Source organism: Schistocerca cancellata, chromosome 3 (assembly GCF_023864275.1).
Source record: "Schistocerca cancellata isolate TAMUIC-IGC-003103 chromosome 3, iqSchCanc2.1, whole genome shotgun sequence".
In the NCBI taxonomy this organism is placed as follows: domain Eukaryota; kingdom Metazoa; phylum Arthropoda; class Insecta; order Orthoptera; family Acrididae; genus Schistocerca; species Schistocerca cancellata.
The window spans coordinates 229,050,284-229,073,135 of NC_064628.1; the positions used below are offsets into that span (position 1 = coordinate 229,050,284).

Consider the following 22,852-nt stretch of genomic DNA (forward strand, 5'->3'; position numbering starts at 1 on the left):
CTACCTCTTGTTGTGTCCTGAAACGAAAAATGTCCTGCCCACTATCCTTCCCACCCCTCCCACAGTGGTATTCTGCCATCCACTGAACCTACACAATATACTCAACCATCCTTACACAACCCCTGCTTCCAAGCCCTTACCTCATGGCCCATATCCCTGTAATAGACCTAATGCAAGACCTGTCCCATACATCCTCCCACCACCACCTACTCCAGACTAGTCACAAACATCACCTATCCCATCAAAGGCTACCTTTGAAACCAGTCATGTGATCTGCAAGCTAAGATGCAACCACTGTGCTTCATTCTATGTGGGCATGACAACCAACAAGCTGTCTGTCTGCATGAATGGTCACCGACAAACTGTGGCCAAGAAAAAAGTGGACCACCCTGTTGCTGAGCATGCTGCCAAACATGACACCCTTCATTTCAATGACTGCTTCACTGCCTGTGCCATATTGGTCCTCTCACCAACACCAGTGTTTCTGAATTGCACAGGTGGGAACTTTCCCTGCAGTAAATCCTGTGTTCCTGTAACACTCCTGGCCTCAACCTTTGTTAGTAGCTGTCAACACTCATCCAGCCCCTTCCCTGTTACCATTCCAGCACTACACAACCGTCATCCCACTATAACACCCAGTCTTTTTCTCTCCTTTTCTGTTATTTCCCTCCTCCACCCCTTCTCTTGCCTGCCCTCCATCTAACCTACAGCACTTCACTGTCCGCCACCCCTGCCATACTATCCCTCCCCATCCCTGCCCCAGTCTCCTCCATACCCCCACCCAGTTGCCAGTGCTGCTGCTTGCAGTGTGGTTTCAGTGGCCTGAGACTGCAGTCAAGGGTGTGCGTGTCATCTATTGTTGACGAAGGCCTTACAGGCCAAAAGCTTTATTTTTCACAGTCCTTTTTTTGTGCATATCTGCGACTCAGCATCTCTGCTATATGGTTAGTAGCAACTTTCCTTTTCATAATATCTTTACTTAGATAAAATAAAAAGTTTATACATACCAAGCAGCAACAATCAGACGTGCAGACAAGAGATGAGAGAAACACCAGCTTTTGGAACCAGGTTTCTTATTTGGAGAAACAAGAGATTTAGGGTGGTATATTTATACAGAGACTAGCTAATTCAGTTACTCTGAGCTCTTTGTAAAAATAAATATAAAAGAGCAGAACAAGAGAGAAATAAATAATGAAGTAAAAGCAGCAGATAAAATTCGAGAAATGGATAAATGATCGTTACTGACAATTTGTTGAAAATTTTGCCAATATTGACAAAGGCTGAACAGCAAGTGCACATTGGTTGGTCTGCAGCTCTGGTCTCACAAGGGCATATGATGCAGTATATCCTTCTAGCACTGTGGTTGTAATAGAGGCTGGAGGGTTGATAGGGTCACAGGATGAGAAGGTCTAATGAACACAGTTTTGGTGGTGGCAAGTGAACACAGTGCTTTAGCGGTCCACCCGCTAAAAACTATCAGCCAAGGAGAACAAGTAGGTTGTTATATTTCAGCCCAGGATAGTACTGGAAAGAGAAGTGACACTTTTTAAAATGAATGGCTAATGTGTGACATTGGAAATCTGTTCATGGACTAGGTAAAGCTTTACTCATGTTTGGAACAATTTTTAAAATAGTTGAAAATATCTGTCTAAACTATAACTATCACCAGATGGAAGAAATAGAGAAAAGGGAAAGAAGGGGTATGGGAGTGAGGGAGGTTGAGAGTAATACAGATATTTTGTGCTTGTGTGTGTGTGTGTGTGTGTGTGTGTGTGTGTGTGTGTGTGTGTGTACTCACATAAACTGACAGTGACAGAATATTGTGAAATAATATATGGCTGTCTTGTTTTGCAATCTTAAATTTCTTCTGATGCATAAAATAGAAGGTGAGGATAAAAAAAAGTTTTAGACTTCAGGGGAGAATAGTTGTGTCACTCAGGGAAAACATAAAATAAATCTGCTTCAAGCATGCAGGACATTTAGTGTTGTCAAGATGTTTATCAGGGACTATAGTAATAAAAGCAGGAAGTAATACGCCATCACTGAGGAAAATATATGCAGGAGCCTGCATATATGACAGTTAGTAGCGAGTGCAAAATTTTGACTACTTACGTACTCTTCTCTTTTTTCCAGGCAACTAAGTTTACTTTGACTTTCCTTATTACCTAGAAAAGTTGGACAATGTTTTATAATGAAAGTAGGCATATAATACAATAACATCTAAAACACTATCTGTATCAGAAACTTTTGTTAACTACTATGTACATTATTTGTTTGATTTTTATTCCTTTCGTGTATCACATTTTAGTGCTGTTGTCTAAATATCAATTTTCTCATCTGTAGCTGTATACATGACTTATTCTGTTTGATTGTCTCCATTAGCTTGGGCTCCTTGCATTTTGTCATCTATAATTCTCTTTTCTTCATATCCAGTAATGGCATTTTTTAGTGTGTTCATATTATTTACACTCCGTTACTAACAAATTTAGATATTTTTATGCATCCTCCTTACTTTTTTGTATGAGGGTCATACAAGAAGACCTTAGAAACAGATAGAAGTAAAACAAATTACTTTGAGAAAATAATTTATTTTTCATTACAATCTCCTCTAAATTAATATACTTTTTGAATCATTGCTCCAACTATTTTAAACCATCCGAAAAGTATGAATTCAGGAGGACTGTAAAATGTACATCTGCTTGGGTGATGACACAATTTGATGTGAACCATCCACTGAGCCATTTTTTAAAGTTTGGAAAAAGATCACTGGAGGGCCAAATCTGGTGAATGTGGTGGATATTGCAACAATTCAAACTTTAATTCCATAATTATGGCTATCAAAACTGCATTTTCATAATGGAAGAAGATCTTTTTCTTTTTCAAATGAGGATGTTTTTTCTTGATTTCTTCATTTAACTGGTCCAATAACAACACGCAACACTCCCCATTTATTGTATTTGTATTTCTTTATTCACCCCGTAAATTGTGATGAAGTACAAATGATACTAGATGTTTGTTCATGTTTCAAGTAACTGGTGTAGATGATTCCTTGCACACCACAAAAAACTGTGACCATCATCTCAGCATCTTTGCAGTCTTTGGAGCCCATATGCCTTTGAAAACCTACTGTTTTGATTGTTCCTTAGTCTCTGGAGTGTAGCAGTGTATCCATATTTTGCCCACAGTTCATTTTTGACACATAAATACGGTAGGATTTCACTGGGAAAATGCCAAAACCACCTCAGCATCAACCATTCAGTTGCATTTATTCCTCACTGAGAGCAAATGTGGCATCCATCATGCAGAAATTTTTTTATTCAATTTTTTGTGCAAAATTGGATACACTGTATCGTGTGATATGCATGTGGCTTCAACTATTTCATGAACTTCAATTCCTCGATAACTCAAAACCTTATCATGGATTTTGTCAATCATTTTGGGGATGGTCACTTCCACTGGATGTTCTGAATGCTGTTTGTATTTTGTGGATGTACAGTCACATTTAAACTCATTTACTCAGTTGCAAACAGCTGCAAACACAGGGATAGACATACTGTGAACTTCACCCAACTCAGCTTTGATATTTTTTGGTGTCCAGTCTTTTAAATAGAAGTTTTTAATCCCACTTGAAATTCACCTTTTCCCATGTTGGAAAATAAATGTGAGCTTGTTGCTTCAGTCGACTGAGACGATGAAACCACATGATGGATACAGCTGTGACTTCACCTCCCTTCTACTGACAGATATCACTTACTACCAGAAAACTGTTTTGATGCTATGAGTGCTATCTGTTGGACTTCCTAAGGACTTACTGAATGACCCTCATTGTTCTCTTAGTAAATACTGGTTGCAGACATATTCCTTTTTTTGTCTGAGAAAATTGTGCATAATGTGAATTGTTGCTCTGATTAGGATCCACATGCCCCTCTGCCATATGTGTTCAACCAAGTTGGATGGCCAGCAATTATGTGGATTGTGACTAGTGGAGCTGTCTTTGCTCTATGCACTAGGTAAGTGGATCCACCTTGCAGTAACAATCACATGATAATGGAAAATTATGGTAGAGGTAAAAAGCACAGTATGAGGAAAGACAACCACTAACTGTTTTAAAAACTCTCTCTCTCTCTCTCTCTCTCTCTCTCTCTCTCTCTCTCTCTCTCTGAGCAAGGGAAGGGCATCAGGGATGATTCCTATGATTCCTGTGGGAGTAGCTTACCTCTTGCCTCTGGACCATATTCCTGTGAAAGACCCAGACACAAATGTCTTTTTCCATGCATCCATCAATCCATTACATCTTGTTCTAGACATGCCATTGACATGTTGTACCCCATCAGAAGCAGGAATAGTTGTAAGAGTAAAAATATCATGTAACCATTTTACTGCCTCCAATTTATTTATCAATATGACCTTGAAAGAAATGTCCACTTGTACAAAATAGCCACTGTCAGATTATGGTCAGATGCAAACTTGAGCACTAAGTTGTGTGTCAGAATCCAGTCAATCTCAGTTGCTATCAATCTTTTCTCCATAACCTGTATTATGCTGTTTCAAACAACTAAAAGCTATCCAAAAGTACCATAACCAGATGTTTATGTTTGTTAGTTAAATAAAAGTGGAATGAATTTTCCTTATACCCAATGGATTACATACTAAAATGTAGTCAGTTCATGACATCTTCAACTTAGAACAATTAGCAGACCAAATTTAGTAAATTTTGTATTTCCAGTTATTCTATGGAGTAAGATCTGAGGTAATTTCATTAAAATAAGTAAATTATTTCAAGAGAGCAATAACAACATTGGGAAAAATAAATAAAATCATAGCTTGACCTTTGTAACAAATTTTCCATACTAAATTTTAATGCTGGGTAACTGCAAACTGCACTACAAATGTGTTCTTATCAGCTCTGCCTTGTCCATTGCATACTTCATACTTCAACTTAGTCACTGAAGAGGAGATTTCTAATGCTTGTTTGTATTCAATCTCTTTATGAACAATGTTTAGGACACAAGATTTATTTTATCACTGTTGATTGTGTGTATTTATAGTTTTTAATGCTGAGCACTCTGATTTAATAATAATAATAATAATGATGATGATGATGATGATGATGATGATGATGATGATGATGATAATTTAAATGAATGTTTCTGTAGAGTGACGTATAACAGTCATGTACTTTTTCTTTTTTGCAGTAAAATTTGTGATCTCGTTTAATATATGTCTTTTTTTTATTTAATGTGGTTCATTTTTGGTTATTGTGTAACATTCTCACAAATGGCCACAAAAGTGGCACTGATGAAACAGTGTATGTACAGAAAGTTGTTAATGTGAACAATTGAAACTTTTGCAGTCTTCTTGGTGCCATGTTCCCTTTGCCAAGAATTTTGTATGCTATGGCCAGTGATGGCTTACTCTTCCAGTTCCTTGCTAAAGTACATCCACGCTCACAGACACCTGTTCTGGCAACAGTGGTCTCAGGTATTTTTGCTGGTAAGTGTTTTGTCCAATGTTATATGTTGACAACATTGCAAAAAAGTATGTAGTCATAAGAGAAATAAAACCTAGTCATTGAAACTGTCCTAATCCTGCTTAACACATGAGTACACTTTTCTTTAATTTTAATACTTCGTCAGTGATTAGGGCATTGGGGATAATGGAGACAACTCACCAAAAGACACACACACACACACACACACACTCACACACACACACACACACACACACACACACTGTCTCCCTATGTTGTGCTCAATTGCATGCCCAGGCCCAAGTGCCAAGGCACTCAATCTAGCTGGCACATTTCCCCCACTGTCACATGATACTATCTTAGTGTGAGAAGGGGAAGGGGACATCAGTGAATGCACTGCCTTTAAATGGGGGTGGAGTCATACTGCATACAATCAGATCATATAGTTGACATTTGTTAACAGCATAGATCACAAGCAACGGGTGTTCAATATAAATTAATTATTTCTGGCACTCTGAAGACATAACATAATTTTTATCTGGTAGAAATTATCGACATACAGACAGGCATGGAGCATTTCACAGAGTTTTGCATTCAAATTGCCATGTAATTGTAACTTATTTAGTTTCATAATAAAAAAAGGTCATAAACAAAAATACATTGATCAAAATAATGCAGCACTTGAGCAACCACATTTTGGAGATCGGGAAAATCTACCTGAGAAAAACATTGCAGACATACTGGACTGTTTTAATGTAAAAATATTTGTAATTAAAACTCGAATTACCTTGCAGGTAATAAGTTAAATCTGGATATGCACAGGGTACATTCAATTGTCTCAAAAACACCTTGAAAATAGATGTAAGAATGACAGTGTCCTCAAAACCTTTATAAAACTATCACTGTAATTCTTGAAACACCACAATGAATTCTTCATTCTTCAAACTTTTTTTTTTAATGCCAGTGAGCTCAGGGAACTGGATTGTTTTTGTCAGAATGTATCCCTCTACAAAAAAATGGCTCTAAACCTAACTAACCTAAGGACATCACACACGTCCATGCCCATGACAGGATTTGAACCTGTGACCGTAGCAGTTGTGTGGTTCCAGACTGTAGCACCTAGAACCACTCGGCCAGCCTGGCCGGCATATCCCTCTACAAATATATTTTCTTTTTACTTGCATTCCATTAGATAAGAAAGAAGGAACCTTACATTGTGTTTCTGTGGGTAGTGTGCAGTCAAATCCATTTCAAATACATAGTCTGCAGTCCATTCTGGTTCAAATTTTCGTTCCTGCATTCCGTTTTCCTTCGTAAATTCAACAATAGAAGATGTAAATTATAAAATCATTCCAGGCATGCCCCTTGACTTAACCAACATACTTTGTAGTAATATACGAAGTCTCCATACTGTTTGTTCATTTCCATTGAAAACTGTTGCAACTGAGAATTGAATAAGGGGTGTGATTTCAGAAATTTTACTATTTGTACTGCTAATTTCTTAAAAGTGCTCCATGCCTGAAAATTTAGCACAAAGTGCTTCTTGATGTACAGAACAATGAATACCGTCTGTTGATCATTGTAAATTTTTGCCCATTCATTGTCATCTAAAAGTTTAAATTCTTTCTGCATGGTATCATAATGTCTTCTCATAGCAAATAAGCAGTACTCATCACTTAAGCGATTTGAGAAGTCTCATCCCTGTCTTCTGTCATTCCCAGTCATTTTAAATGATTGTGATGATACATTGCTAGACTGATTCATTTTGTGCAAACAGCCATTGGACCTGTGAACACCCTTAATACCACCAACAAGTAGTGAAGGGTAAACAGTGCTGACACTGTGATTCTGCTGAACTCAGAGAGTTGTGCTGACCCCAAAATGCCACATTGCAATGCAAAATTGATGTTGCACTGTTTTGGGTACCTCTGAGAAGGACCAAGCAAAGGCAAAGTGATAGGCTGGGCTTGGACCCACCCATGGTCCGCACATGCTGCCCATGTGAAGTTTGGCATGCCATGGCAGCTCTGTTTAAAATACACGGAATAAAATTGAAAAGTAAGAGAACATGTTTTTAGCATAAGGCAAATGATGTCTCACTGTTGTAATTAAGTCAATTCTTTTTAACAGATAGCAAGATCTTGCTATTAAACACTTAAATACAGATGTATTAGATTTTTACTCAAGAAGACAGACATGAATTTTGAACATACAATAATTATTGTAAAGAATATAAATATCAATAGACTGGTGAAAAGTGCTACTTTTTCTGTGTATAATGATGTTTGTAACAAAACAGTGAAATTTGCTGCTGATTCTAAGGAAAGCCTTATTAATTTTCTTGGCATGGACAAGGGGACCACATGGCAATTGAATTTTTGTAATTTTTTATATTTGTGGTACATGAAGTTCAGAGCTCAGATATGAAATTGCCAAAGAAGTAAGGCACAACTCTAAAAAATTCTTGAGAAATTAAACTTGAAAGCTTCTTGAGAATGTTTTATTCACTAAAACTACAACCATTTATTAGATGGGCTACATGGTTCTGAGGTAGAGTGCTTGTCTGCCATGTGGGTGGACCAGGTTTGATTCCCAGTTGATGCAAGTTTTTCAACAAAGGTGCATGGTCTAAGTGCATTTCTGTGAAGTGTAAAATACAGAAACATGGATTTAAAAACATTGGTAGTATTAGAAACTGGTTATTGCTGGTTCGAATCTTATTTTGACATTGTTGTTATTTTTCATCTAGTTAGAATACCTATGTCACTGAAATATAAAATTCATCAAATATATGGAACAAGACAATTAGGTATATGTTAATTCCCATATATTTGATGGATTTTATCTGCAAATGAAGTAGGTATTGTTATTGAATGAAAAAATAATGACTGAAATGAGATATCAACCAGCGATTGCCAGTCATGAATGCTACAGATTATCTGCTTTATTTTTTTTTTTTTTTTTCTATTTTTATGTATTTGATGCTACAGGGAAATGAATGTAGAATATGCATCTTTGTTCAAAAATGTGCATCAGCCAGGAATCAAAACCAGAAAACCCATTTGGCATTTTGCAATCTTTCACAGGATACATTATCACACACATCACTACCAGAACTAATTTTCCCAGTTGATTGTTGGATTACAGTAAGATTGGTTAACTTATGTACAGTCAAACTGAGGTTTTCTCCAAAGCTTTCAGTTACATCATAAGATGAGTCTGGTGGATGATAAAAAGATCCAATCACCATTTTATGCTCATCCCTGATCCATCTTGCCAAAACAATCTCACATTCAACTTCAATTTCTATCTTGGTGAATTTGAGTGTCTTTTCTACTGTGACAAATATACTACCTCCATTTCCCACTGGACTATCCTTTTGATTTACAGTTTAGTTTTCCACAGAAATCTCAGTTCTATCAATTTCATGTTTCAACCAGCTCTTCATATGAGCTTCACGGCTTTTCAGGAGTGCTTTGGACTCTGGCACTTAATTGCAAATGCTTTGGTAATTAACCACAAGGATTTCAATACACTCACCTGTGGGAGGCATTTCTTTCAATTTTCACTGATACTTCTGGGTTTTCTACAGCTTTTGTTATCTGGATTGGATGGAGAGTTGCCTTGTGTGTACCCGACACACATTCAGCTACCTGGGTAGGCTCTAATGTGCAGTGCACACCTAACTTATTTAGGGGAACCCTAAAATCCTCAACCCTATGGTGTAAGTCCAGGAAATCACAGTCTAGCCTGTCACAGAACCTTTGAAGTCTCTGGTTCAGTCCTTCCATGTGACTCGGAACCAAGGTGCCATGATCTGTTCTGGGAGCAATGATGCAAATTGTGAGCTTCATTGAAACTTCATGCATCAAGGCTGGACTTCTAAACATTCTCTGCCAGTTGCTGGAATGATTTACATATCACCTTGTAGCTGAGACAACAGGCATTATTTGTTCCAACATGTACCACAATCTACAGTTGGTTGCACCCTGTTCCCACATGACTTCGAGAATATCCTCTAACTAGACTCCGGATAGGGCACTGTCTTTTTAGCCCCCCCTTCGGGTTCGGGGGTTCGAATAGGCCCGCGGTATTCCTGCCTGTCGTAAGAGGCGACTAAAAGGAGTCTCACATGTTTCGGCCTTATGTGATGGTCCCCTCTCGGGTTTGACCTCCATATTTCTAAATTATTCCGAAGAGCGAGCCAATTGGGGAAGGGCGCCTTACATGGTGCACTGTATCCGTCGTGCATTGAGACCTTTAGCCGGCTTTTTCGTTGTTGCAATGGTGTCCCGCTCGTTTTCCATCTCTTGGGCGAGGATACATCCCTGGGTGCGATTACCACACTGCATTCTGCAGTTTTGCTTTTAACTGCGACAACGACCTTGGACATTTTTGCACCTAAGATCCAGTCGGTTGTGGTGGGGCCGCCATGTACCCTGTTGGTTGTAGCCCCCTGACAACACAGGGATCGCTCTGCTGATGCCTGCGCTGTTAACTCCCCACGTATGCCAAGGAGTAGATGCCCATCCCCCTGGGGCATTGGGACTCCCGGCAATGGCCATCCTGCCAGGTGGCTATTGCTGCGGCTGGGTGGCACCCGTGGGGAGGGCCCTTGGTCGGAGTAGGTGGCATCAGGGCGGATGACCCGCAATGAAGCGTGGTACATCATCTCTCGCTGGCGGCCAGCCGCCAGCAGTCTCTAAGCGTTCTCGGGCTCAATTTAATGCTGAAAAGTACAATCCGAAAACGTCCCCCTCTCTGGCCACGTCGTGGGAGGAGCGTAAGTCTCAGGATGGAGGTAATAGTTATTCACCCCGATTCTTAGTTTGTACGAGAGCTGATGGGGAGTCTTTTTCTCTCCACAAAGCCTCAGTTCTTCATCGAGCATTTAGAGGACAAGTTTGGGGAGGTGGAGGGCTTGTCAAAAATGCGCTCTGGATCGGTCCTGATCCAAACGGCATCCTCTGCCCAGTCACGATGGTTGCTTGCTTGTGACAAGTTGGGGGATGTTGCTGTTACGATCACACCGCATAAGAGTTTAAATATGGTCCAGGGAGTTATTTACCATAAGGACCTTCTTTTGCAGTCTGATGACGAGCTGCGCGCCAACTTAGAGCGCAGGGGTGTACATTTCGTCCGGCACATTCATCGGGGTTCGAAGAAAATCAGATAGCTACCGGTGCCTTCATCTTGGCCTTCGAGGGTGATACTTTACCGGAAAAGGTCAAGGTGATGGTCTACCGATGTGACGTCAGGCCCTATATTCCTCCCCCGATGCGGTGCTTCAAGTGCTGGAAGTTCGGCCATATGTCTTCCCGCTGCACTTCCAGCCTCACATGTCGAGATTGCAGACGCCCGTCTCATCCCGATACTCCATGTGCCCCGCCTCCCATCTGTGTCAACTGTGGGGAGCACCATTCACCTTGCTCGCCAGACTGCAGAATCTTCCAGAAAGAACGCAAAATCATGGAATATAAGACCCTGGACCGACTGACTTATACTGAGGCCAAAAGGAAATACGACCGATTACATCCCGTGAGAATGACATCATCCTACGCCGCTGCTACAACACCTGTGCTCGCCCCATCAGTTTCGCGACTTTCGGCCGGATCGCTGAGTGGTATAACTCCTCCTGCCCCCTTGCCAGTGGGGGGCTCTACCCACTGGGTTGCTCCTGCGCCACCTACCTCAGGGGCAACACCATCCCCCCCATCAGGGACGTCCGTCCCTGCTTCTAAGCCAGAGAAGTGTCCAACTTCTTCGGCTTCTCATGCTTGCAAGGGGTCCCTTCGGTCCCTCCCTTCCCAGGTTTCCACCAGTGGGAAGGCTGACGACCGACAGTGGCGTAAGTGCCCCCAATCAGCTGGTCGCAGGGCTTCACGATCCTCCTCAGTCCCGGAGACTGAATCGGTGAAGCCCTCCCAGCCAGTTAAACCCAAGGAGCAGCGTGAGAAATCCAAGAAGAAGAGCTCTAAGCCCAAGAAATTCGCGGTGGCAGCCACCCCACCGCCACCTTCCAGCTCTGTGTCTGAGGACGAGGTGGAGATCCTGGCGTCCGCTGAGGACCTCGATCTCGCCAGTCCCTCAGACGCCATGGATAGCACTAGCACGGGTGCTCAATCGGCGGCAGCAGGTGACCCAGCGGCGTAATCTGCCTTCCCAGTCCCGTCAGGCCTTTCTCCGCCATAGACAATACCATCCTCCAGTGGAACTGCAGCGGTTTCTTCCACCATCTAGCTGAGCTCCGCCAGCTTATCAGCCTTCATCCTTTCCTTTGCATTGCTCTGCAGGAAACTTGGTTTCCGTCAATGCGAACCCCCGCCCTCCGTGGCTATTGGGGTTATTATAAGAACCGGGCGGCTTATGAAAGGGTGTCTGGTGGCGTCTGCATATATGTCCTTCACACTCTGCACAGTGAGTCTGCCCCTCTCCAAACACCTTTAGAGGCTGTCGCTGTTCGGGTGTGGACGCCACAGGCTGTTACCGTTTGCAGTCTTTACCTTCCACCGGATGGTGAGGTCTCGCAGCATGTCCTGGCTGCACTGGTAGCCCAATTGCCGCCACCTTTCTTGCTATTGGGCGACTTCAACGCCCATCACCCTCTGTGGGGTGGGTCAGTGGCAACAGGTCGAGGCGCCGTCATTGAGCATTTATTGTCGCAGCTCGATCTCTCACTGTTAAATGATGGTGCCTTCACACACTCCAGTGTGGCGCATGGCACCTACTCCGCCATTGACCTTTCCATTTGTAGCCATAGCCTCTTACCGTCTGTCCAATGGAGTGTGCATGACGACCTGTGTGGTAGTGACCACTTTCCGCTCTTTTTGTCACTACCACAGCGTCACTCTTCTGGGCGCCCTAGCAGATGGGCTATGAATAACGCTGACTGGGACTTGTTCTCCTCCACTGCCGCTTTTGAGCCTCTCTCTACTGATGACATTGATGCGGTGGTTCAATCGGTCACCACCGGCATCATTACTGCCGCTGAATCTGCCATTCCCCGTTCTTCTGGGTCCCCTCGGCGGAAGGCTGTGCCTTGGTGGTTGCCTGAGATCGCTGAAGTGATTAAAGATCGCTGGCGGGCACTCCAGCGTCACAAGCGACATCCCTCCATAGACCACCTTATCGCCTTCAAACGGCTGCGTGCGCGGGCCCGCCTCCTTATCCGCCAAGGCAAGAAGGAGTGCTGGGGGTGGTATGTGTCCACCATTGGCCTCCATGTCACTCCTTCGCAGGTCTGGGCCAAGATTCGACGCGTCTATGGCTATCGGACCCCTGCCAGCGTCCCTGCGCTCTCACTGAATGGTGCAGTTTGTACTGACTCCGACGTCATTGCAAATTGCTTAGCAGAGCATTTTGCTATGAGTTCCGCTTCTGCGAATTACCCCCAGGCCTTCCGCTCCATTAAAGAGCGGATGGAACGTCGGAGCCTTTCGTTTTGCACCAACCACCCAGAATCTTACAATGCTCCATTCAGTGAGTGGGAATTTCGCAGTGCCCTAGCTGCTTGCCCTGATACCGCTCCTGGGCCAGATGGCATCCACTGTCAGATTCTGGTCAGCACCTGGTCGCTGTCTTTTTTGACATGCGGAAGGCGTACGATACGACATGGCGTCATCACATCCTTTCTACGCTTCATGGATGGGGTCTTCGGGGTCCTCTGCCGATTTTTATCCGCAATTTTCTGTCGTGTTGTACCTTCCGCGTGCAAGTCGCGGCCTCGTATAGTTCCTCCCACGTCCAGGAGAACGGTTGCCACAGGGTTCTGTTTTAAGTGTCTGTCTGTTTTTAATAGCCATTAATGGGCTTGCTGCGGCCGTGGGAAATTCTGTCTCCGCTTCCCTGTATGCTGACGACTTCTGCCTTTACTACAGCTCTACTGGCCTTGCAGCTGTTGAATGTCAGCTACAGGGCGCTATCTGTAAGGCGCAGTCTTGGGCTGTAGCGCATGGGTTTCAGTTTTCGGCAGCCAAGACCCGCGTTAAGCATTTCTGCCGGCGCCGAACAGTCCGTCCTGAGCCGCGGCTTTATCTTGCCAACGAACTCCGTGCTGTGGTGGAGACCCACAGGTTTTTGGGGGTGGTTTTTGATGCCCGGTTGACTTGGCTGCCTCATATCTGGCAGCTTAAACAGACGTGTTGGCGGCATCTCAATGCTCTGCGATGTTTGAGCCACACCCGCTGGGGCGCCGACCGATCTACCCTGTTGCGGCTCTACCAGGCGTTAATCCAGTCCTGTCTGGATTATGGGAGCCTGGCTTATGGCTCAGCATCCCCATCTGCGTTACGGGTGCTGGACCCAATTCTCCACAGCGCGATAGGCCTTGCCACTGGTGCTTTCCGCACCAGCCCTGTGGACAGCGTACTAGTGGAGGCAGGTGTACCTCCACTGCGGTTCCGGCACCAACGTTTGCTGGCCGCTTATGCTGCCCATGGTCTAAGCTCGCCCGGGCATCCAAACTATCGTCTCCTGTTCCCGCGATCGGTCGTCCGTCTGCCAGAACGTCGGCCCCGGTCTGGTTGTACAATAGAGGTCCGTGTCAAAGAGCTTCTCTCTGGGCTTCAGGTTTTCACTGTTCCACTTCCTTTCCGGGCTACTTTGCATACACCCCCATGGTGTGTTCGTCGCCCTTGCCTTCGGCTCAACTTGACACAGGGCCCGAAGGACTCAGTCCCTCCAGAGGCCTTCCGCTGCCACTTTTATTCCATCCTGGCCACGTATCAGGGCTCTGGCATTGTTTACACTGACGGTTCGATGGTTGCTGGTCGTGTCGGGTATGCGCTCACTCTAGGGGACCGTTCCGAACAACGTTCCTTGCAGGATGGCTGCAGCATTTACACTGCTGAGCTGGTCGTCATCTCTCGTGCCCTAGAGTATATCCGCTCCTGCTCAGGTGAGTCCTTCGTTATCTGTAGCAATTCCCTGAGCGGTTTACGAGCTCTCGACCAGTGTTTCCCTCGTTCTTGTCTGGTGATGGCTATCCAAGAGTCTCTGCATACTCTTGCCCGTTGCGGCCGCTCTGTGGTCTTTGTGTGGACCCCCGGTCATGTCGGTATCCCGGGTAACAAACATGTTGACCGCCTGGCGAAAGAGGCCACCAGTAAGCCATCTCTGGACGTTGGCCTCCCAGAGACTGATTTGCGGGCAGTCTTCCGCCGCAAAATCTTGGCACTATGGGATGATGAATGGCGCGAACTGACAACGCGCAATAAACTCCGTGATGTCAAGGAGACGACGGCTGTGTGGCGGTCATCCCTGCGAGCCACTCGCAGGGACTCAGTAGTTCTTTGCCGGCTCCGCATTGGCCACTCCTGGCTGACACACAGTTATTTACTGCGCCGGGAGGACCCTCCTCTATGTCGATGTGGGGCAGCTTTGACAGTGGCCCACATTTTGATGGCCTGCCCCCTTTTAGCTGTGGTCAGGCAGACATTTGCGCTGCCTGATACGCTCCCTGCCCTTTTAACAGACGACTCCACTATGGCTGACTTAGTTTTACGTTTTATTCGGGCAGGGGGATTTTATCATTTAATCTGAGTGTTTCTGTTTTATTTTATTGTTTTGTGTCGATTCTGGCCTTTGGCCTATGATTTTAAACTGATTTTTTACTGTGTTTCTAAGTGGTTTCCTTTTTTATTTCTATGGTCGGCCAACCACTGTCACACTCTGTGTGGTTTTAGTTCGTTTTGTCTTGTCTTTGTCTCAGTTTCTCTTGTTCTGTATCGTCTGTGATCTATTCTGTTCCTCGTTTTTATTCTCTGTGGGTGTTATTTGTACTTGGAAAAAGGGACCGATGACCGTAGCAGTCTGGTCCCTTTCATCCCCCAAACCAACCAACCAATCTTTTTAGCCATCGACATGTTTTAAGCGGCGATCCTCCCCCACTCTGTCCCCACTGCTCTCAGCTGTGGACGGTGAGACACCTTTTACTTGAGTGCCCCTATTTTACTCCGTTACGCGCCCTTCTACAGCTGTTGCCTGATATATCATCCATTTTAGCAGATGTCACGTGCTCAGCCGATTGCATTCTTGAGTTTATTAGTGCCAGTGAGATGACGTCAGTCATTTGAAGCTCTTTTTGGGGACAATCAACCCCTTTCTGTACTGGTTTTTTAAGCTTTCCTTCTGCTTTTAGTTTCTCCAATTTTTTGAGTTTCGTTTCCATTGCTGCTGGTTTCCGTATTCGTTTTTTACCTTTTCCTAAGTCACAGACCGGGCGCTAATGACCACAGCAGTTTTGCACCCTAAATAAAAAAAAAAAAAAAAAAAAAAAAAAAAAAAGAGAGAGAGAGAGAGAGAGAGAGAGAGAGAGAGAGAAGAAGAATATCCTCTTAAATTTGTTGAATGAGGCCACCAGGCATACACACTGAGAACAACTGGTGTCCTTTCCTATTCCTTGCTGCCATTTCTCTAAGAGCTACCATCATTCATCATACAATTGAACTGTTGATGATTAATAGTCCCATACACTTTTGTGTTTGCCTTTCCTTGACACTGGACAAAACATGTTTCCTCAAAACAGGCGAAGTGAGCTTCACTGGTTAAATATAACTTTCAGTGAACAACAGCATCTTGAAGCTTTTGGTTAGGGAGATAGCTGCCATTCATTCCATACCAGGAATCCCCTTTCACAGAACCTAGCCATCCATGGTCATCACTTCTATAGGGATGAGCAGTTCTTCTCCAAATATGCCAAGGGTCTCGCTGAGGTCTTCACAAGCTGAAATTGCCCTCCCAACCTTGTACAAAACTAAATATCCCATATGTTCTCTCTCCAAACACCTACCACCTCCCACATAAGTGCTGTCCAGCCACAAAGGTGCACCCTACTCATGACTCAGTACAACTCAGGACTAAAGTAATTGAAGCACATTATCCACCCTCTTTGTGCCCTGAAATGAGGAATATCTTCATGCCCTTAACACTACACTCCCCACCTGTGCAGCAGTGGTGTCTGCTGCCCACTACACCTATACAATATGCTTGTCCATCTCTACTCCACTCTAACTCCCACCCTATTGCCTCACCTCTCGTATCCTTACGGTACACCTAGCTGCAAATCCTGTCCCATACATCATCCCACTACCACCTACTCCAATTTTCTCATAGGCATCTCTAACCCCCATCAAAGGCAAGGCTGCATGGGAAAACATCCATATGATCTACAAACTAATCTTCAGTCACTGTGACACTTCCTACATGGGCAAGACAACTAACAAGCTGTCCGTCTGCATGAATTGCCACCATTAAACTGCAGCCAAGAAACAGATGGACCACCCATTACTGAATATGCTGCCCAACATGATGTGCTTTAGTCAATGACTGCTTCACAGCCCATGCCATTTGGATTCTTCCACCAGCACTATCGTTTATGAATTACACAGACCCCCCTTGTCTCAAATTTCACTAGTCCACGTCCTCCACCCATCTGTATCCTTCCCTGCTCCCATCCCAGCACTACACTTGCCTTCTATTCCACCTATATTCCCACTAGTGTGTTTCCCTTATCTGCTACCCCCTCCCGCGACCCACTCCTGCCACAGCACAGCCCACAGCCTTCTTACACTGCACCTTACAGCCCTATCCTGTCCTATTGCAATCCAGTATGCTCCCAGAAGCAGCACAGCATCTTCCCACACCCCTACCCTTCTACCCCTCCCCCTCCCTGCTTCTTCCTTACCCCCAGCAAACCCCCCCCCCCCCCCCCCCCCTCCCCCTGCAGATTGCTGCTCACAATAGATGCAGTCACAGTTGAGTTCCTGAATCTGGAGACAGTGGCCATATGTATGTTACATGTGCTTGTGTGCATGTGCACAAGTTTTCTATTTTGGAAGGAGGATTTTGTCAAAAAACTTTGTACTTTAGAGGACTTTTTGTTGTGCCTGTCTGCAACTTGGAGCCCTCTCTACATGGTGATCAGCAATCTCTCCTCTCCATATTGGTGCCAAGATAATGATTGGTTAGTTAGTTGGTCAGTTAGTTAATTAGTTGTATGTTACATGGATCATATTTGTGATATCTATCTACACTGTGGAACAAGTCAGTTTGTAATTAAACTATGCTTTCTCAGTGAAGAATATGACAACGTAATCACTATCTGTATGATTGTCTTTTACATTAATCTTAAGCTAATTTTAATTTTTTTCCTTGTATGCCAGTATGGCTGAATACCTTACCCTTCGCAGTACCACATTATAGCTGAATGATATAAAGTGTGAATAATGGAGGGAGTGATAGTAATTACTATCTGTATATTGGAAGCATTCAGTGATTGACAGTTGTGTAAACTAGCTGGAAAATTTTAACATCTGGATATCCTATTCATCCTTCAACATATCAGCTACTCTGAATTAAGTAGATTTTTCAATCTTGTTTATGTGCCTATTGATCATTCAGGACTTCAAATGTACTGTGAGTTGTGACCCTTAAGTTTTCCATTATGTATATTCCTCCAAGGACTTCCTACAGCAGTGTATAACATAAAGCATTCCTTATTCTGAAAAGAATGTGTGTGTCTACAGTTACAGTATATTGTATTTGACACACTTGCTTGGGAAGCAAGTCTGACAGCTGATTGCCAGGGGATGATCTGATGATAGCACTGTCTACCAAAACTGATAGCCAATAGACAAAATAAATGAATAGTGACCGTAGACTAAAAGACATAGTTTTTCAATACTCTATTGGTCGCTGTTCCACCAACAATATGCTGAGAATGTGTAATTTTTTTCTTGCAGTGTGATACTTACTAGTACTGCTGATTTTTGAACTTTAACTGTTAACAAAAAATGTCCAAGGAAGTTAAACTGAGAATAAAATTAGGGATAGTATACCACAGTGGAATCTTAAGATTTTTTGTAGCAACATTAACTAACCTCAAAAACTTTTTAAATTTCACCAATATAAAACAATACTTTTTATGATCTAATACAGTTCTAATATATTATTATTATTATTATTTATTATTATTATTATTTTCCCATTTTTCAGGTATAATGGCAGCTATTTTTGATTTACAACATCTTATTGATATGATGTCCATTGGAACTCTTCTTGCCTATACTATTGTTGCAATCTGTGTTTTGATTCTCAGGTATGTCATGTCATTTGTATTTTTCTTTTTAGTGCTTATCTTTTCCGTGCCTAGAATTGTAAATTTATAGAGTATAATATTTTTATATATTACTTCATTTCTTAAACATTATTTTGCTAAGTTTCCCACAACTAGTGGTATTAAATTCACTTTACAAAATGTCATCCCCACTACAAGAGCCCATGAATCACTTTGGAGAGCTTTCTTATGATGTAGAACTGGATCCAGGCAGTTATGTGACTTTTCACAACTGACGTATGAGGTCTGTTCAAAAAATTCTTGAACTCCATCTGCAAAATTTTTCTACGCTTACCTTTTACTTTCATAGACACAATGGAGGACCAACCAGAGACTGAAAACCATGCACACACAATTGTTGCAACTTGTCATTGTAACCTGGGCACACAACACAACCAAGAATATTAGTACAAATTTATTAGACTGTGGCATGTATCCCAATCACCATAAAATACACTGAAGACAATAAGGTAAGGCTAATGTATGCAAGCAGTGATAACATGATAACTGAGTGCGAGTGAAGCATGGCAGGGTTTAAATAGGCACTCGCCCATAATGGGCTCTATTGGAAGTTAACAGTATTGCTGTTGCGTGGCACACTCTCATGGATGTCAATATGCTTCTAATGCATGCAGCTTTCAAGCATGTGCGCATTACAGAAGACTGGCAGTCACTGTCAATGAGTTGTTGTTGTGGTCGTCTTCAGTCCTGAGACTGGTTTGATGCAGCTCTCCATGCTACTCTATCCTGTGCAAGCTTCTTCATCTCCCAGTACCTACTGCAACCTACATCCTTCTGCATCTGTTTAGTGTATTCATCTCTTGGTCTCCCTACACGATTTTTACCCTCCACGCTGCCCTCCAATACCAAATTGGTGATCCCTTGATGCCTCAGAACATGTCCTACCAACTGATCCCTTCTTCTAGTCAAGTTTTGCCACAAACTTCTCTTCTCCCCAATCCTATTCAATACCTCCTCATTAGTTATATGGTCTACCCACCTAATCTTCAGCATTCTTCTGTAGCACCACATTTCGAAAGCTTCTATTCTCTTCTTGTCCAAACTAGTTATCGTCCATGTTTCACTTCCATACATGACTACACTCCATAGAAATACTTTCAGAAACGCCTTCCTGGCGCTTAAATCTATACTCGATGTTAACAAATTTCTCTTCTTCAGAAATATTTTCCTTGTCATTGCCAGGCTACATTTTATGTCCTCTCTACTTCGACCATCATCAGTTACTTTGCTCCCAAATAGCAAAACTCCTTTACTACTTTAAGTGTCTCATTTCCTAATCTAATTGCCTCCGCGTCACCCGATTTAATTAGACTACATTCCATTATCCTCGTTTTTCTTTTGTTGATGTTCATCTTATATCCTTCTTTCAAGACAATGTCCATTCCATTCAACTGCTTACCCAAGTCCTTTGCTGTCTCTGACAGAATTACAATATCATCGGTGAACCTCAAAGTTTTTATTTCTTCTCCATGGATTTTAATACCTACTCCAAATTTTTCTTTTGTTTCCTTCACTGCTTGCTCAATATACAGATTGAATAATAGGCTAAACCCTGTCTCACTCCCTTCCCAACCACTGCTTCCCTTTCATGTCCCTAGACCCTTATACCTGCCATCTGGTTTCTGTACAAATTGTAAATAGCCTTTCGCTCCCTGTATTTTACCCCTGCCACCTTTAGAATATGAAAGAGAGTATTCCAGTCAACATTGTCAAAAACTTTCTCTAAGTCTACAAATGCTAGAAATGTAGGTTTGCCTTTCTTTAATCTTTCTTCTAAGATAAGTCGTAGGTTCAGTATTGCCTTACGTGTTCCAACATTTCTGCGGAATCCAAACTGATCTTCGCTGAGGTTAGCTTCTACCAGTTTTTCCATTTGTCTGTAAAGAATTTGCATTAGTATTTTGCAGCTGTGACTTATTAAACTTTCCACATCTGTCAACACCTGCTTTCTTTGGGATTGGAATTATTATATTCTTCTTGAAGTCTGAGTATATTTCGCCTGTCTCCATCTTGCTCACCACATGGTAGAGTTTTATCAGGACTGGCTCTCCCAAGGCTGCCACTATTTCTAATGGAATGTTGTCTACTCCCAGGGCCTTGTTTTGACTCAGGTCTTTCAGTGCTCTGTCAAACTCTTCACGCAGTATCATATCTCCCATTTCATCTTCATCTACATCCTCTTCCATTTCCGTAATATTGTCCTCAAGTACTTCGCCCTTGTATAGACCCTCTATATACTACTTCCACCTTTCTGCTTTCCCTTCTTTGCTTAGAACTGGGTTTCCATCTGAGCTCTTGATATTCATACATGTGGCTCTCTTTTCTCCAAAGGTCTCTTTAATTTTCCTGTAGGCAGTATCTATCTTACCCCTACCTCTACATCCTTACATTTGTCCTCTAGCCATCCCTGCTTAGCCATTTTGTCAGTCTCATTTTTGAGACATTTGTATTCTTTTTTGCCTGCTTCATTTACTGCATTTTTATATTTTCTCCTTTCATCAATTAAATTCAATATTTCTTCTGTTACCCAAGGATTTCTACTAGCCCTCATTTTTTTACCTACTTGATCCTCTGCTGCCTTCACTACTTCATCCCTCAAAGCTACCCATTCTTCTTCTACTGTATTTCTTTTCCCCCATTCCTGTCAATTGTTCCCTTATTCTCTCCCTGAAACTTTGTACAACCTCTGGTTCTTTCAGTTTATCCAGGTCCCATCTCCTTAAATTCCCACCTTTTTGCAGTTTGTTCAGTTTTAATCTACAGTTCATAATCAATAGATTGTGGTCAGAATCCACATCTGCCCCTGGAAACGTCTTACAATTTAAAACCTGGTTCCTAAATCTCTGTCTTACCATTATATAATCTATCTGAAACCTGTCAGTATCTCCAGGCTTCTTCCATGTATACAATCTTCTTTTATGATTCTTGAACCAAGTGTTAGCTATGATTAAGCTGTGCTCTGTGCAAAATTCTACCAGGTGGCTTCCTCTTTCATTCCTTAGCCCCAGTCCTATTCACCTACTAGATTTCCTTCTCTCCCTTCTCCTACTACCGAATTCCAGTCACCCATGACTATTAAATTTTCATCTCCCTTCACTATCTGAATAATTTCTTTTATTTCATCATACATTTAATCAATTTCTTCATCTGCAGAGCTAGTTGGCATATAAACTTGTACTACTGTAGTAGGCGTGGGCTTCATGTCTATCTTGGCCACAATATGGTGTTCACTATGCTGTTTGCAATAGTTTACCTGCACTCCTATTTTTTTATTCATTATTAAACCGACTCCTGCATTACTCCTATTTGATTTTGTATTTATAACCCTGTATTCGCCTGACCAAAAGTCTTGTTCCTCCTGCCACCGAATTACACTAATTCCTACTATATCTAACTTTAACCTATCCATTTCCATTTTTAAATTTTCTAACCTACCTGCTCGATTAAGGGATCTGACATTCCACCCTCCGATCCGTAGAATGCCAGTTTTCTTTCTCATGCTAATGACGTCCTCCTGAGTAGTTCCCACCCAGAGATCTAAATGGGGGACTATTTTACCTCTGGAATATTTTACCCAAGAGGACGCCATCATCATTTAACCATACAGTAAAGCTGCATGCCCTTGGGAAAAATTATGGCTGTAGTTTCCCCTTGCTTTCAGCCGTTCGCATTACCAGCACAGCAAGGCCGTTTTGGTTAGTGTTACAAGGCCAGATCAGTCAATCATCCAGACTGTTGCCCCTGCAACTACTGAAAAGGCTGCTGTCCCTCTTCAGGAACCACACATTTGTCTGGCATCTCAACAGATACCCCTCTGTTGTGGCTGCACCTACGGTACGGCCATCTGTATCACTGAGGCACGCAAGCCTCCCCACCAATGACATGGTCCATGGTTCTTGGTGGGGGTCAATGAGTTGTGCACTTAAAAAGAGAGGCAAAAATGATCACTGGCCCAAAGTGGATGACATTTTGTCACCACATTATTGTCAATATGAGCACTGCAATAGCAGAACTAAAACCGTATAAAATGCAGGTAGGACATATGTCTTGAAAAGGATTGCTTCAAAAATAAATTTACACACACACACACACACACACACACACACACAGAGACACAGAGAGAGAGGCACAGAGAGAGAGAGAGAGAGAGAGAGAGAGAGAGAGAGAGAGACACAGAGAGAGAGAGAGAGAGAGAGAGACACAGAGAGACACAGAGAGAGAGAGAGAGAGAGAGACACAGAGAGAGA

General features: G+C 42.8%; 1 protein-coding gene across 2 annotated transcripts in view; it reads left to right on the forward strand.

The window, feature by feature from the left end:
* The window catches only part of LOC126174859 (cationic amino acid transporter 2), a 384,534-nt gene that overhangs the window by 335,775 nt on the left and 25,907 nt on the right, over positions 1 to 22,852 (forward strand). For both annotated transcript variants that reach the window (XM_049921256.1, XM_049921258.1), the window contains exons 9-11: positions 3,913 to 4,010; positions 5,354 to 5,493; positions 18,464 to 18,566. In XM_049921256.1, the coding sequence (XP_049777213.1) occupies positions 3,913 to 4,010; positions 5,354 to 5,493; positions 18,464 to 18,566 (341 nt within the window). The remainder of the gene's footprint in view (positions 1 to 3,912; positions 4,011 to 5,353; positions 5,494 to 18,463; positions 18,567 to 22,852) is intronic.